Raw genomic sequence first — 16,365 nt, 5'->3', positions numbered from 1 at the left:
ACAGAGTTGTTAGAACGCTGGTTTTTAATATATTATTAAAGTTTGACTGACCTATCTGACTGTTTTTTTGACATTCCCTTTAGCGCAGTTAGATGCGGCTTATAACACAGGGCGGCTTATAGGTGGACAAAGTTTTGAAATATGCCGTTCATTGAAGGCGCGACTTATAACCCAGGGCGGCTTATGGTGCGAAAAATACGGTATTTGTCTTGAACTGTTTGGTTTGGAGGTGTACCGAACGAGTTTCCACACGGACATATTAAGTAGCGTAAAGCACGTTGTGTAAACAATGCACACCGAGGCACAACACACGGCATGCTAGCAGCTAACGAGCTACGATAGACTGACCATACGTCCTCTTTTCACCGGACATGTCCTCTTTTGCGTAGCTGTCAGGGCGGAGTTTCTTAAATGCCTCAAATGTCCGGCATTTTGAGTTAAGGTTGCGTGTATTTTCAATGTACGTTCAGGGTTAAGAAGGGGTTAAAAACAAAACAAATTGTGAAGGTGCGCAGCAGCATTGGTGAGGGAGGGGCAGAGACAGAGAGAGAGAGAGAGAGAGTTATGATAAACACGAATGCGTCGCCAGGCTCTGCTTTTTATCCATAGATTTACCAGATTTAATTTTTTATTATCTATAGCAGGGGTGTCAAAAGTGTGCCCCGGAGGCCATTTGCGGCCCACAGCTAATGTTTTAAAGGCCCACGGCACATTCTAAAAATACTATTAAAATAAACAAAAACATAACAAAAGTGAAATAAAAAAGCATAAAGGCTAAATGTAATTTAGAAAAAGTTGCAATGTTGACTAATAAAATAAAGCTGTTTTTTTTTCATTCAAACTGTCATTGCTCAAAACATAATATTGAATCAATGTTATTATGAATTATTGACCTATCCAAGGTTCCCATTACTTCACATCAAATATTCCACTAAGAAAAATATTTTTGGTGGTAGATTTTGCAAATTTGGTAAATAAAAAACCCAAAAATGTATATTTTGTTGTTTTCTTACTGTACCGAAAATGAACCGAACCGTGACCTCTAAACCGAGGTACGTACCGAACCGAAATTTTTGTGTACCGTTACACCCCTCGTGTTAGTACAACTCCAGTACAGCTAGCTGTGTACAAACAAAACATGACACGATACTTTACAGATACTGTAATATGATTGTTCATGTTTTTCAGATTGGTGTCCTATCACAGTGTTGTGCATTACAAACTCAAACTTGTTTCGTGCTGACATGAAAGCGAGCTTATCTCTTGACGTAGTTAGCTTTTGTGGCCGATGTGTTACCGCACTACAAAAAAATAAAAATAAAGTGCTCCTCTAATAATGTCGCTACAGCTTGGTTATTATACAGGTTACGGAATGTAAATGAAGTATTGTTGACGGTTATTGAACGCATTTTTAAAGTGATTTAGACGTAGAATGGGTTGCTCCCATTAGCTGCATTGCAAGCCACCACAAAACGAGCCAATGTTTACATATTAGAATGCAAAAAAACAACAACTTTTGTCTTCTTGGGTTTTCATAGCAATTGTGAACGATAGGCAAAATTAAAAGAATAATTGCAGTTCCTTTTTAATTGTGATGAGACCGGACTTTTCTGGGTAAGGATGCCAAAGCAGATCTATTTCATACCGTTGGAAGAGACACTCGTCTCGTTCAGCACACACACACAAACACACACGGCCCCTTTCCACGATCCCCCCGTCCCCCGTCTGTCGGCTCCTTTCTCGTCAGCTCCTCCTTTGCCGATGTTAATGTAAGTGGATATTACTTTCCAACATCCTTATTATTGTAACAATATGGTTTGGTAAAGTTAAGGATTTTTGTGATTTCTGATCGTTTGTGAGTGCACCGTAGGGACTTTTCAGAGCAGCACATATATGCAACTTGTTAATACATATTTCATTGATATACAGTACTGTGTAGTAGGGATGTCCCGATCCGATATTTGGATCGGATCGGCCGCCGATATTTGCAAAAAAACGCGTATCGGCAAGGCATGGGAAAATGCCGATCCAGATCCAGTTAAAAAAAAAACACCGCTCCGTGTTTTCCAACGCACCTATTTAAATAGTACATTCCACTTTTCTGCTGCTCCCTAATTTCCGTTCCGCATTTTCCAGCACACCTTCAACACATCCACAGGTCTGTGGATTCTCACGCAGTTGCTTTTAGCTGCTGGCATTACACGACAGGCTCTTCTCATTCTTTCTGGTGTCTCCCTCTCACAGACAGCAAGCGCACCTTCTTACACACGTCACATACTGTCACGTCATACGTCACATACATATACGTCCTCCCCGAGCAGAGAGGTAGCAGCATGGCTAACGTTAGCTGTGATGCTAGCGCAGCCGTGTGACCAACGTTCTCTCTAAGGTGCGCGCTTGTGCAATTGCGCACTGTTTAAACGTCCTCTGCGCATAGCAAATCTATGCCACGCACAAAATCAAATAAAAAAATAAGCGCATAACAATTTTCGACACACGGACACGACAGAGAAAACAGTTTTCGTCATCATTGTTCAAATATTATAACGTCTGTCGAGACGCTTATCTCCGTTCGGTGCCACACGCTCACACCATCAAAATGCCGAGGCAAAAATTTCCACATCAACACCGTATGAAAAAATTAGTGATTTTTTTAGTTGTGATTTCCTTCTCTGCATGAAAGTTTAAAAGTAGCATATATGAATGCAGTATGAAGAAGAATGTTTTAATGTAGACATGCAAGCCTTGAAAGAAAATGTTGAAAATCAAGACTACATTTCCTGCAAATGGATGCATTTCTACCCTATATTTTAACTTTAGATTTATTCTCATATCAAACTCTTTTGGCTGTCTTTTTGACACTTACATCCGGCGCCCCCCTCCACACCATGGATTATAAATAATGTAAATAATTCAATGTGATTATCTTGTGTGATGACTGTATTATGATGATAGTATATATCTGATAGTATATATCTGTATCATGAATCAATTTAAGTGGACTCCGACTTAAACAAGTTGAAAAACTTATTGGGGTGTTACCATTTAGTGGTCAATTGTACGGAATATGTATTTCACTATGCAACCTACTAATAAAAGTCTCAATCAATCAATCAAAACACATAGAATCATCATACTGCTGTGATTATATGCATCAAGTGTTCATTCAAGGCTAAGGCAAAATATCGAGATATATATCGTGTATCGCAATATGGCCTTAAAATATCGCAATATTAAAAAAAAGGCCATATCGCCCAGCCCTTGTTTCAATGATGCCATTTCTGTTTGTCATGTATAATTTTGTCTATTTTGTGTTTATCCTTGAATAAACAGGTCAGTTTCTTGTTACCAACCATTGTGTATTATTCAAACTCCCCTAATTCAGCTGGCTAGTTGTTATCAAGAGTACTAAAACCCTTTTCAACATGATTCTGACAACTAAGTAGGCTAAATAACTTTAAACTTTAATACATGCTCGGATAGGCCAGTATCGGTATCGGTATCGGATCGGAAGTGCAAACACAAAATCGGTATCGGATCGGAAGTGCAAAAACCTGGATCGGGACATCCCTACTGTGTAGTACTTTATATTGTGGACTTTTGTCGAGACCGGGACCCATTATTCATATTTACATTGTTTCTTATGGAGAAAGTTGCTTCACTATACAAACTTTTTGATTTACGAACTCTGCTCAGGAACCAGTCAAGTTCGTAAATCGGGGTTCCAATGTAATTTCAATTCACAAACAATAAATACAATTGTAGTTCAAGACGCACCTTCATCTGTCCGTCAGTGAGGACTGCGGGTTGGCCCTGTGGGAGGTGCAATGGGGGTGCCGGGAGGGCCACAGGTGTGCCGGACTGGATGGGCGCGGTCTGGGGGCCGGGCTGTGGCAGGCCGTGGGTCTGCACCTGGGGGTACGGTCTGACCACCATAGTGTCCTGCTTGTCGTCTCTGAACACCACCGTCCCCCCGGCCCCTGCTGGAGGATGCTCCTGCTGGCCGTGATCGCCATCCCGGCTGCCGTCAGCTTCTGCGAGCGCTAACAGAAAAGAAGCGGAATGAATGTCTGGCAGCTTGTGATGCGAGCGTCACGTGACTTACCGAGGGCGTTGGACGGCTGATTGACAGCCACCAGGTTCCCACCAGCCGGGATGAGGGGCGCCCCTCCGCTGGAAGCAGGCAGCCCGTGGCGTGGAAATTGCTGAGAGCTCATTCGGATTAATGTAATGGCCTAAAACAACACAAAAATGTACATTATTTGTGTTACGTTGACTATAAAGGGAAAGGCAGTGCGTAGAAAGACTTTTGACAAGAACAAGAAAGTTTGATCATTTTACGTCTATACTGTATATACGGTATATATACCTATACTGCCTCACCTGCACTGGCTTCCTGTGCACTTAAGATGCGACTTAAAGGTTTTGTTCGAGATGCTACCTCAGTAAAAGCATTTAAGTCCCATCTTAAAACTAATTTGTATACTCTAGCCCAGGGTTTTTCAACCTTTTTTGAGCCAAGGCACATTTTTTGCGTTGAAAAAGTGCGGAGGCACACCACCAGAAGAAATCATTAAAAAACAAAACTCAGTTGACGGTAAAAAGTTGTTGTCGCAATTGTTGGATATGACTTTAAACCATAACCAAGCATGCATCACTATAGCTTTGTCTGTTTTCCTGTGTGTAGTGTTTTAGTTCTTGTCTTGCGCTCCTATTTTGGTGGCTTTTTCTTTGGTATTTTCCTGTAGCAGTTTCATTTTGAGCGATATTTCCCGCATCTACTTTGTTTCAGCAATAAAGAATATTTTAGTTGTTTTTATCCTTCTTTGGGGGGACATTGTTGATTGTCATGTCATGTTCGGATGTACATTGTGGACGCCTTCTCTGCTCCACAGTAAGTCTTTGCTGTCGTCCAACATTCTGTTTTTGTTTACTTTGTAGCCAGTTTAGTTTTAGTTTCGTTCTGCATAGCCTTCCCTAAGCTTCAATACCTTTTCTTAGGGTCACTCAACTTTTGTTTATTTTTGGTTCAAACATTAGACACCTTTTTACCTACACGCTGCCTCCCGCTGTTCCCGACATGTACAAAGCAATTAGCTACCAGCTGCCACCTACTGATATGGAAGAGTATTACACGGTTACTCTGCCGAGCTCGAGACAGCACCGCCACTCAACAACAACACATCATTTGCAGACTATAATTACTGGTTTGCAAATAATATTTTTAACCCAAATAGGTGAAATTACATAATCTCCCACGGCACACCAGACTGTATCTCACGGCACACTAGTGGTTGAAAAACACTGCTCCAGACAGCACAGACACTCTACAATGGGACAATGTTTGCGGATTATAATTATTGGTTTGCCCCCAAAAAAATTTTACTGACCAATTAGGTGAAATTGCATAATATCTCACGGTACACTAGTGTGCCGCAGCACAGTGGTTGAAAAACACTGCTCTAGCCTTTGAATAGACCAGTTGATCTGCCGTCTCTTTTCTGCTCTGCCCCCACTATCCTGCGCGGAGAGGTTGTTAGGTGACCACAGATGACGCCCTAGCTGTTCAAAGTCGGGACCCGGGGTGGACCACTCATCTGTGCGTCAGTCGGTGACGTATCAGCGCTGCTGACTTGTCTCCACCCAAGATGATCCCCTGCTGGCCCCACTATGAACTGGACTCTCACAAAATTATGTTAGATCCACTATGGACTGGACTCTCACACTATTATGTTAGATCCACTATGGACTGGACTCTCACACTATTATGTTCGATCCACTATCAAATCAAATCAAATCAACTTTATGGACTGGACTCTCACACTATTATGTTAGATCCACTATGGACTGGACTCTCACTATTATGCTAGATCCACTATGGACTGGACTCTCACACTATTATGTTAGATCCACTATGGACTGGACTCTCACACTATTATGTTAGATCCACTATGGACTGGACTCTCACTATTATGTTAGATCCACTATGGACTGGACTCTCACTATTATGTTAGATCCACTATGGACTGGACTCTCACTATTATGTTAGATCCACTATGGACTGGACTCTCACACTATTATGTTAGATCCACTATGGACTGGACTCTCACTATTATGTTAGATCCACTATGGACTGGACTCTCACACTATTAACTAGATCCACTCGACGTCCATTGGGTGGGTTCCCACATCTGTGGTCCTCTCCAAGGTTTCTCATTGTCATCCCATTGGGTTGAGTTTTTCCTTGCCCTGATGTGGGTTCTGAGCCGAGGGTGTCGTTGAGGCTTGTGCAGCCCTTTGAGACACTCGTGATTTAGGGCTATATGAATAAATACATTGAGTAGAAATGACACAAAGTACGACGACCTCATCAATGAAAAAGCTCGAATTAACCCTTCGCGCACCGAGCGGAGACGCAAACATGGTTCATGCATCACTTTAAAAGGACATACTTGTAAGAATGAGTTAGTATATATATGCTTAATTAATCTACATTTAATGGTGGAGCTCACGTTCGGTGGTCAGCGGGAGGGCGAAACACTCGACAACTCCACCGTTGCACATGAAAACATGAAGTGAGACGACAAGTGTCCTTTTTTTTGCTGCTGAAATTAAAGGAGTAAGCGTTAGTGTTAGCGGAGTGAAACTCCATCTTTGAACATGCTTTTCGTTCGGTGACTAAACAGAATAGAATGGCTAGCCAGCTAGCCTAGCAACAAGCTAACGCTAGTAGGGCTAACCCCGGTCATCATGCCATACGCTCAACTTCCAAAGAGCGTATATTTCGTGACGCTGAGCGGTGTTTGCGGGTCCTTACCGTATCGCCGAGGTCATAAGTATATCTCCTTTTCTGGATTACAGTTTTTCCATTCGATTTTCTCTTTTTTTTTTCCTTTTTTTTTTTTTTTACGCCAACATGTAAACCGGAAGAACGCTCAACGTAGAGCCCGGCCCCGCCCTCGGCTCCTTTTAACCAATCAGCGAAGCGAAAGCCGAGGCGTCGACCAATGGGAGGTGGAGAATTGTTGTTGACTAACCTAAACCTACACCCGGGAGAGGGCTGGTCTAAGTCTTCTCCGACCGCCACAACCGACGGGAGCAAAACGCGTCAAAAACATAATGGAACAAATGTGCAAGAAAAATCCAACAAATGCCCAAAACGTGCGCAAGAGAGAAATGCTGCAATTTCGCTATGCTGCGTGGAAGTTAGCTCAAATGACTCTTATTTTGAAGGTTGTGGCAGTCCCTCGCGTCTTCCGCTTTCGACCTGCACGTCAATGAGATAAAAGATTGTAAAAATGTATTACAATTGAAAAAAATATATAAAGACAGAACAATAAGATCATATGGACAGCAATAAGTGTTTACATTTTGCTTAATATTTATTAATTTACTTGTTTTTTTGTTCGGTTTTGTATTTGTTTTCATCCCGTGAGGTGTATACAGTGCCGGCCCAAGCCTCCATGGGGCCCTAAGCAAAATTTGATTTTGGGGCCCTCTATTTCTGCCAATAATATTGATTGTTGATCATTCACACACCTACTATAAACTCATTGCGGCTCTGGCAGTGTTGTTTACATTATCCTATTGTCAGCCTGGCATGTCTTTACAAATGACATGTCATTTATAAAGATATGGGGGTGGCCCAGTTAAGAACATAAATAATACCAATGAATGAACGAATGATGTCCAGAGTGCCCCATATGGTTCCTAATCTTAAAATGTAGAAAACATTCAGCTACAAGAGTGGCCTGGGGTTGAACAGTCCAAGTGATAAAGCTTTGTATTTACAGTAAAAGTGTCATCTTGTCTCATCAGTCTCGTACTTATTAGTCTTTAATTACTAGTTTACATTTTTAGTTAATTGTTCATATTTAATGTTTACTTTGTACAAAGAGAGCGCAGTCTACTGAAGTTAAATTCATCAATAGTTTTCCCCTTTGAAAGACGCAAGGCAAAATCCTTCCATTTCACCATGTTGCTACAATGATCTTCACTGTTTTCATGCTGTTTCAGCAGTGCACCTATGTTGACCCAATCCCGCTGTCCCTCGGCTGCCAGTTTTAAGGACTTTTTGGAAAATAATTTGCAGCAAAAGCAATAGACTGCATCTTTACTTCTTGAATAAGTCAGCCAGCTAGGCTTGACTTTTTCCCCATTGACTAGCTGTCTGTAGGTATAATGATAATGAAAACTTCGGCCATCATGCCGTTTGGGGAATGAAAAGTTCTCCTTAATAGACAGTGGTCCTCTGATCACCTGCTCAGTCCTGTCTGAATCTGAGAGGAAAGATATGGCGTCACATTAGTGCCAAAAATCCAAGCGCATAAAAACTGTTATCGCGCGCTGATTCTCCACTTTGTGCGCGCGCGACACCCTTTTTTGCACGCGCGTGGTGTCTTTTTGCGCGCGCGTGGTGTCTTTTTGCGCGCGCGCGGTGCCTTTCTGCGCGCGCGCCGTCTCGGTCTGTGCGCTCTCTGTGTACTCCTGGCATCTCTCCTCGCGCTGTCATTTTTTTTTTTGGCACTTTGGGGGCAGGTATGCTTAGACAGCCCCTCCTTTCTGATTGGCTCTGAGCATTTTTCATATGACCAATCATTCTCCAGCGTAGCAACGTTGTAGCCATCTTACCTCGGACAGCTAGCCTCAATCATTACATTGATGTCAAAACAAGTTATGGTAATTTAATTAGTACATGTACCAATTAAATTACCATAACTTGCTCGATTTTCAACCAATTTACAAACGGTTTGCCTTGTTACAAATCTTATTACATGTAGATATGACATAGGATGCTGCACCTGTTGAAATTACCTCTTTCGCTATAAAAAAATGACTTAATTGTGCAACATAGTTGTGTAGGGTCAGTGATAGTCAGTTCTCTGATTATTTTAAACTGTTTCAGAATACATTATTAAAAGGCTATTTTTAACATTTTAAAAACAAAATTCAAAGATTATTTCATTAATTTTATGGCTGAATCAAAAGAAATTCCATAAATTAGAAAACAAATGTTCAAGAAGAAGTGAAAACTTTGCGCCTATAACAATCTTGATACATATTGACGATGACCCGCCCTGCTATACTTCTGGTTGGCTCTGAGCGTTTCGCCTGACCAATCAGAAAGAAGGGGCCGTCTAAGCATACCCGCCCCCAAAGTGCCAAAACGAAACATGCCAGCGCACAGACCGAGACGGCGCGCGCGCAAAAAGGCACCACACGCGCAAAAGGGTGTCGCGCGCGCGCACGAAGTGGAGAATCAGCGCGAGATAACAGTTTTTATGCGCTCGGATTTTTGGCACTAATGTGACGCCATAGCAGGCGGCAAACGTCACAGGTGCAGCAGAGGCAGCTTTACATTTAAAGAGAGGCAGGAAGAATCACTAAGCCTAGATCAGCAGCAGCACTCTGTTGACCTAAAATTGTGTTTTTGTACAATAATATATCTTTGATCATTTAGAAATCACCAGTCAGACTCGTACATGCAAAAAATTAAAAATAAGATTTTTTTGTTAATTGCTTTTGGGGGCCCCCTGGTGGCCGCGGGGCCCTAAGCAAGCGCTTAGTACGCTTATGCCTTGGGCCGGCTCTGGGTGTATATTACTTTTTTTTGTTCGGTTTGTACTTCATGAAGTTTTGCACTTGTTGTCTTTTTTTGTTTTTTTTCATTATATTTGGATATATTTGCTTGGTTTGTATGATATCCATTGAATAAGACTATGTATTATGTTGAAGGGGGCAGGAAAATATAAGTTTTTTCTTCATCCTGCTCCTTCTCAGGCATTGGTGTGTAAATGTGTGTTTAGTTTCTGAGGTTTAATTGTCTATCGATCAAAGATACACATCAATGAAGGAGATCAATTAAAAAAAAAATGAAATGAAAAAAAATCCTACAATGAAGACTAGGGGGCGCTAGACTGCCATTGTAGAACTTTTTTATTATTTTTTTTTTTTTTAACAAACATACATTTATAATTGACACAAAATCAAGGTACTTTTAACACCAAGGAAAGAAAACAAAAACAAATACAGAGAGTAATAATACTAAAAAATATGAAAAAATAAATAAAAATGGGATACTTAAATCACTTTAAATGTTTTTAACAAGAATAAATAATAGGTTTAATTGTCTATCGATCAAAGATGCACATCAATGAAGGATATCAATTAAAAAAAAATGAAATGAAAAATAAATCCTACAATGAAGACTAGGGGCCGCTAGACTGCCATTGTAGAACTTTTTTTTATTTTTTATTGAACAACAAACATACATTTATAATTGACACAAAAATCAAGGTACTTTTAACACTAAGGAAAGAAAACAAAAGCAAATACAGAGAGTAATAATACTAAAAAATATGAAAAAATAAATAAAAATGGGCTACTTAAATCACTTTAAATGTTTTTAACAAGAATATATAATAGGTTTAATTGTCTATCGATCAAAGATGCACATCAACAAAGGAGATAAATAAAATGAAAAATGAAATGAAAAAAATCCTATAATGAAGACTAGGGGGCGCTAGACTGCCATTGTAGAACTTTTTTTATTTTTATTTTTTATTGAACAACAAACATACATTTATAATTGACACAAAAATCAAGGTACTTTTAACACCAAGGAAAGAAAACAAAAGCAAATACAGAGAGTAATAATACTAAAAAATATGAAAAAATAAATAAAAATGGGCTACTTAAATCACTTTAAATGTTTTTAACAAGAATATATAATAGGTTTAATTGTCTATCGATCAAAGATGCACATCAACGAAGGAGATAAATAAAATAAAAAATGAAATGAAAAAAAATTCCTATAATGAAGACTAGGGGGCGCTAGACTGCCATTGTAGAACTTTTTTTTATTTATTTATTTTTTTTATTGAACAACAAACATACATTTATAATTGACACAAAAATCAAGGTACTTTTAACACCAAGGAAAGAAAACAAAAGATAATACAGAGAGTAATAATACTAAAAAATATGAAAAAAAATAAAAATGGGCTACTTAAATCACTTTAAATGTTTTTAACAAGAATAAATAATAGGTTTAATTGTCTATCGATCAAAGATGCACATCAACGAAGGAGATAAATAAAATAAAAAAATGAAATGAAAAAAAATCCTATAATGAAGACTAGACTGCCATTGTAGAACTTTTTTTAATTTATTTTTTATTTTTTATGGAACAACAAACATACATTTATAATTGACACAAAAATCAAGGTACTTTTAACACCAAGGAAAGAAAACAAAAGCAAATACAGAGAGTAATAATACTAAAAAATATGAAAAAAATAAATAAAAATGGGCTACTTAAATCACTTTAAATGTTTTTAACAAGAATAAATAATAGGTTTAATTGTCTATCGATCAAAGATGCACATCAACGAAGGAGATAAATAAAATAAAAAATGAAATGAAAAAAAATTCCTATAATGAAGACTAGGGGGCGCTAGACTGCCATTGTAGAACTTTTTATTTTTATTTATTTTTTATTGAACAACAAACATACATTTATAATTGACACAAAAATCAAGGTACTTTTAACACCAAGGAAAGAAAACAAAAGCAAATACAGAGAGTAATAATACTAAAAAATATGAAAAAATAAATAAAAATGGGCTACTTAAATCACTTAAAATGTTTTTAACAAGAATATATAATAGGTTTAATTGTCTATCGATCAAAGATGCACATCAACGAAGGAGATAAATAAAATAAAAAATGAAATGAAAAAAAATCCTATAATGAAGACTAGACTGCCATTGTAGAACTTTTTTATTTTTATTTATTTTTTATTGAACAACAAACATACATTTATAATTGACACAAAAATCAAGGTACTTTTAACACCAAGGAAAAAAAACAAAAGCAAATACAGAGAGTAATAATACTAAAAAATATGAAAAAAAAAATAAAAATGGGCTACTTAAATCACTTTAAATGTTTTTAACAAGAATAAATAATAGGTTTAATTGTCTATCGATCAAAGATGCACATCAACGAAGGAGATAAATTAAATAAAAAATGAAATGAAAAAAAAATACTATAATGAAGACTAGGGGGCGCTAGACTGCCATTGTAGAACTTTTATTTTATTTATTTTTTTATTGAACAACAAACACATTTATAATTGACACAAAAATCAAGGTACTTTTAACACCAAGGAAAGAAAACAAAAGCAAATACAGAGAGTAATAATACTAAAAAATATGAAAAAATAAATACAAATGGGCTACTTAAATCACTTTAAATGTTTTTAACAAGAATAAATAATAGGTTTAATTGTCTATCGATCAAAGATGCACATCAACGAAGGAGATAAATTAAATAAAAAATGAAATGAAAAAAAAATACTATAATGAAGACTAGGGGGCGCTAGACTGCCATTGTAGAACTTTTATTTTATTTATTTTTTTATTGAACAACAAACACATTTATAATTGACACAAAAATCAAGGTACTTTTAACACCAAGGAAAGAAAACAAAAGCAAATACAGAGAGTAATAATACTAAAAAATATGAAAAAATAAATACAAATGGGCTACTTAAATCACTTTAAATGTTTTTAACAAGAATAAATAATAGGTTTAATTGTCTATCGATCAAAGATGCACATCAACGAAGGAGATAAATAAAATAAAAAATGAAATGAAAAAAAATCCTATAATGAAGACTAGGGGGCGCTAGACTGCCATTGTAGAACTTTTTTATTTTTATTTATTTTTTATTGAACAACAAACATACATTTATAATTGACACAAAAATCAAGGTACTTTTAACACCAAGGAAAAAAAACAAAAGCAAATACAGAGAGTAATAATACTAAAAAATATGAAAAAATAAATAAAAATGGGCTACTTAAATCACTTTAAATGTTTTTAACAAGAATATATAATAGGTTTAATTGTCTATCGATCAAAGATGCACATCAACGAAGGAGATAAATAAAATAAAAAATGAAATGAAAAAAAAATCCTATAATGAAGACTAGGGGGCGCTAGACTGCCATTGTAGAACTTTTTTTATTTTTATTTATTTTTTATTGAACAACAAACATACATTTATAATTGACACAAAAATCAAGGTACTTTTAACACCAAGGAAAGAAAACAAAAGCAAATACAGAGAGTAATAATACTAAAAAATATGAAAAAATAAATAAAAATGGGCTACTTAAATCACTTTAAATGTTTTTAACAAGAATATATAATAGGTTTAATTGTCTATCGATCAAAGAGCACATCAACAAAGGAGATAAATAAAATAAAAAATGAAATGAAAAAAAATCCTATAATGAAGACTAGACTGCCATTGTAGAACTTTTTATTTTTATTTTTTATTTTTTATTGAACAACAAACATACTTTTATAATTGACACAAAAATCAAGGTACTTTTAACACCAAGGAAAGAAAACAAAAGCAAATACAGAGAGTAATAATACTAAAAAATATGAAAAAATAAATAAAAATGGGCTACTTAAAGCACTTTAAATGTTTTTAACAAGAATATATAATAGGTTTAATTGTCTATCGATCAAAGATGCACATCAACGAAGGAGATAAATAAAATAAAAAATGAAATGAAAAAAAAATCCTACAATGAAGACTAGGGGGCGCTAGACTGCCATTGTAGAACTTTTTTTATTTGTATTTATTTTGTATTGAACAACAAACATACATTTATAATTGACACAAAAATCAAGGTACTTTTAACACCAAGGAAAGAAAACAAAAGCAAATACAGAGAGTAATAATACTAAAAAATATGAAAAAATAAATAAAAATGGGCTACTTAAATCACTTTAAATGTTTTTAACAAGAATATATAATAGGTTTAATTGTCTATCGATCAAAGATGCACATCAACGAAGGAGATAAATAAAATAAAAAATGAAATGAAAAAAAATCCTATAATGAAGACTAGACTGCCATTGTAGAACTTTTTTTTTTTTAAATTTAAATTTTTTATTGAACAACAAACATACATTTATAATTGACACAAAAATCAAGGTACTTTTAACACCAAGGAAAGAAAACAAAAGCAAATACAGAGAGTAATAATACTAAAAAATATGAAAAAAATAATAAAAATGGGCTACTTAAATCACTTTAAATGTTTTTAACAAGAATAAATAATAGGTTTAATTGTCTATCGATCAAAGATGCACATCAACGAAGGAGATAAATTTAAAAAAAATGAAATGAAAAAAAAATCCTACAATGAAGACTAGGGGGCGCTAGACTGCCATTGTAGAACTTTTATTTTTATTTTTTTATTTTTTTATTGAACAACAAACATACATTTATAATTGACACAAAAATCAAGGTACTTTTAACACCAAGGAAAGAAAACAAAAGCAAATACAGAGAGTAATAATACTAAAAAATATGAAAAAATAAATAAAAATGGGCTACTTAAATCACTTTAAATGTTTTTAACAAGAATATATAATAGGTTTAATTGTCTATCGATCAAAGATGCACATCAACGAAGGAGATAAATTTAAAAAAAAATGAAATGAAAAAAAAATCCTATAATGAAGACTAGGGGGCGCTAGACTGCCATTGTAGACTTTTTTTTTTATTTTTTTTATTTTTTTATTGAACAACAAACATACATTTATAATTGACACAAAAATCAAGGTACTTTTAACACCAAGGAAAGAAAACAAAAGCAAATACAGAGAGTAATAATACTAAAAAATATGAAAAAATACATAAAAATGGGCTACTTAAATCACTTTAAATGTTTTTAACAAGAATATATAATAGGTTTAATTGTCTATCGATCAAAGATGCACATCAACGAAGGAGATAAATAAAATAAAAAAATGAAATGAAAAAAATCCTATAATGAAGACTAGGGGGCGCTAGACTGCCATTGTAGAACTTTTTTTATTTTTATTTCTTTTTTATTGAACAACAAACATACATTTATAATTGACACAAAAATAAAGGTACTTTTAACACCAAGGAAAGAAAACAAAAGCAAATACAGAGAGTAATAATACTAAAAAATATGAAAAAAATAAAAATGGGCTACTTAAATCACTTTAAATGTTTTTAACAAGAATAAATAATAGGTTTAATTGTCTATCGATCAAAGATGCACATCAACGAAGGAGATAAATAAAATAAAAAATGAAATGAAAAAAAAATCCTATAATGAAGACTAGGGGGCGCTAGACTGCCATTGTAGAACTTTTTTTATTTTTATTTATTTTTTTATTGAACAACAAAAATACATTTATAATTGACACAAAAATCAAGGTACTTTTAACACCAAGGAAAGAAAACCAAAGATAATACAGAGAGTAATAATACTAAAAAATATGAAAAAATAAATAAAAATGGGCTACTTAAATCACTTTAAATGTTTTTAACAAGAATAAATAATAGGTTTAATTGTCTATCGATCAAAGATGCACATCAACAAAGGAGATAAATAAAATAAAAAATGAAATGGGAAAAAAATCCTATAATGAAGACTAGACTGCCATTGTAGAACTTTTTTTAATTTATTTTTTATTGAACAACAAACATACATTTATAATTGACACAAAAATCAAGGTACTTTTAACACCAAGGAAAGAAAACAAAAGCAAATACAGAGAGTAATAATACTAAAAAATATGAAAAAATAAATAAAAATGGGCTACTTAAATCACTTTAAATGTTTTTAACAAGAATATATAATAGGTTTAATTGTCTATCGATCAAAGATGCACATCAACGAAGGAAAATGAAATGAAAATTAATCCTATAATGAAGACTAGACTGCCATTGTAGAACTTTTTTTATTTTTATTTATTTGTTATTGAACAACAAACATACATTTATAATTGACACAAATATCAAGGTACTTTTAACACCAAGGAAAGAAAACAAAAGCAAATACAGAGAGTAATAATACTAAAAAATATGAAAAAAATAAATAAAAATGGGCTACTTAAATCACTTTAAATGTTTTTAACAAGAATATATAATAGGTTTAAATGTCTATCGATCAAAGATGCACATCAACGAAGGAGATAAATAATATAAAAAATGAAATGAAAAAAAATCCTATAATGAAGACTAGGGGGCGCTAGACTGCCATTGTAGAACTTTTTTAATTTTATTTATTTTTTATTGAACAACAAACATACATTTATAATTGACACAAAAATCAAGGTACTTTTAACACCAAGGAAAGAAAACAAAAGCAAATACAGAGAGTAATAATACTAAAAAATATGAAAAAATAAATAAAAATGGGCTACTTAAATCACTTTAAATGTTTTTAACAAGAATAAATAATAGGTTTAATTGTCTATCGATCAAAGATGCACATCAACAAAGGAGATAAATAAAATGAA

The 16,365-nt window shown here is 34.8% G+C and overlaps 1 protein-coding gene across 1 annotated transcript in view; it reads right to left on the bottom strand.

Annotated features, from left to right (window-relative positions):
• sap130a (Sin3A-associated protein a) overlaps positions 1-6,978 on the bottom strand; it is a 47,037-nt gene extending 40,059 nt beyond the window's left edge. The window contains exons 1-3 of the mRNA XM_061978377.2: positions 6,818-6,978; positions 4,106-4,235; positions 3,778-4,043 (exon numbers count right to left, since the gene is read on the bottom strand). Of these exons, the coding sequence (XP_061834361.2) occupies positions 3,778-4,043; positions 4,106-4,217 (378 nt within the window). The 5' untranslated portion in view covers positions 4,218-4,235; positions 6,818-6,978. The remainder of the gene's footprint in view (positions 1-3,777; positions 4,044-4,105; positions 4,236-6,817) is intronic.
• Positions 6,979-16,365: the final 9,387 nt, after the last annotated feature.

This window comes from Nerophis lumbriciformis, linkage group LG18, assembly GCF_033978685.3.
Source record: "Nerophis lumbriciformis linkage group LG18, RoL_Nlum_v2.1, whole genome shotgun sequence".
NCBI classification, from domain to species: Eukaryota; Metazoa; Chordata; class Actinopteri; order Syngnathiformes; family Syngnathidae; genus Nerophis; species Nerophis lumbriciformis.
The sequence above is the reverse complement of the archived record's forward strand: the minus strand, read 5'-3'. Positions and strand labels throughout refer to the sequence as shown.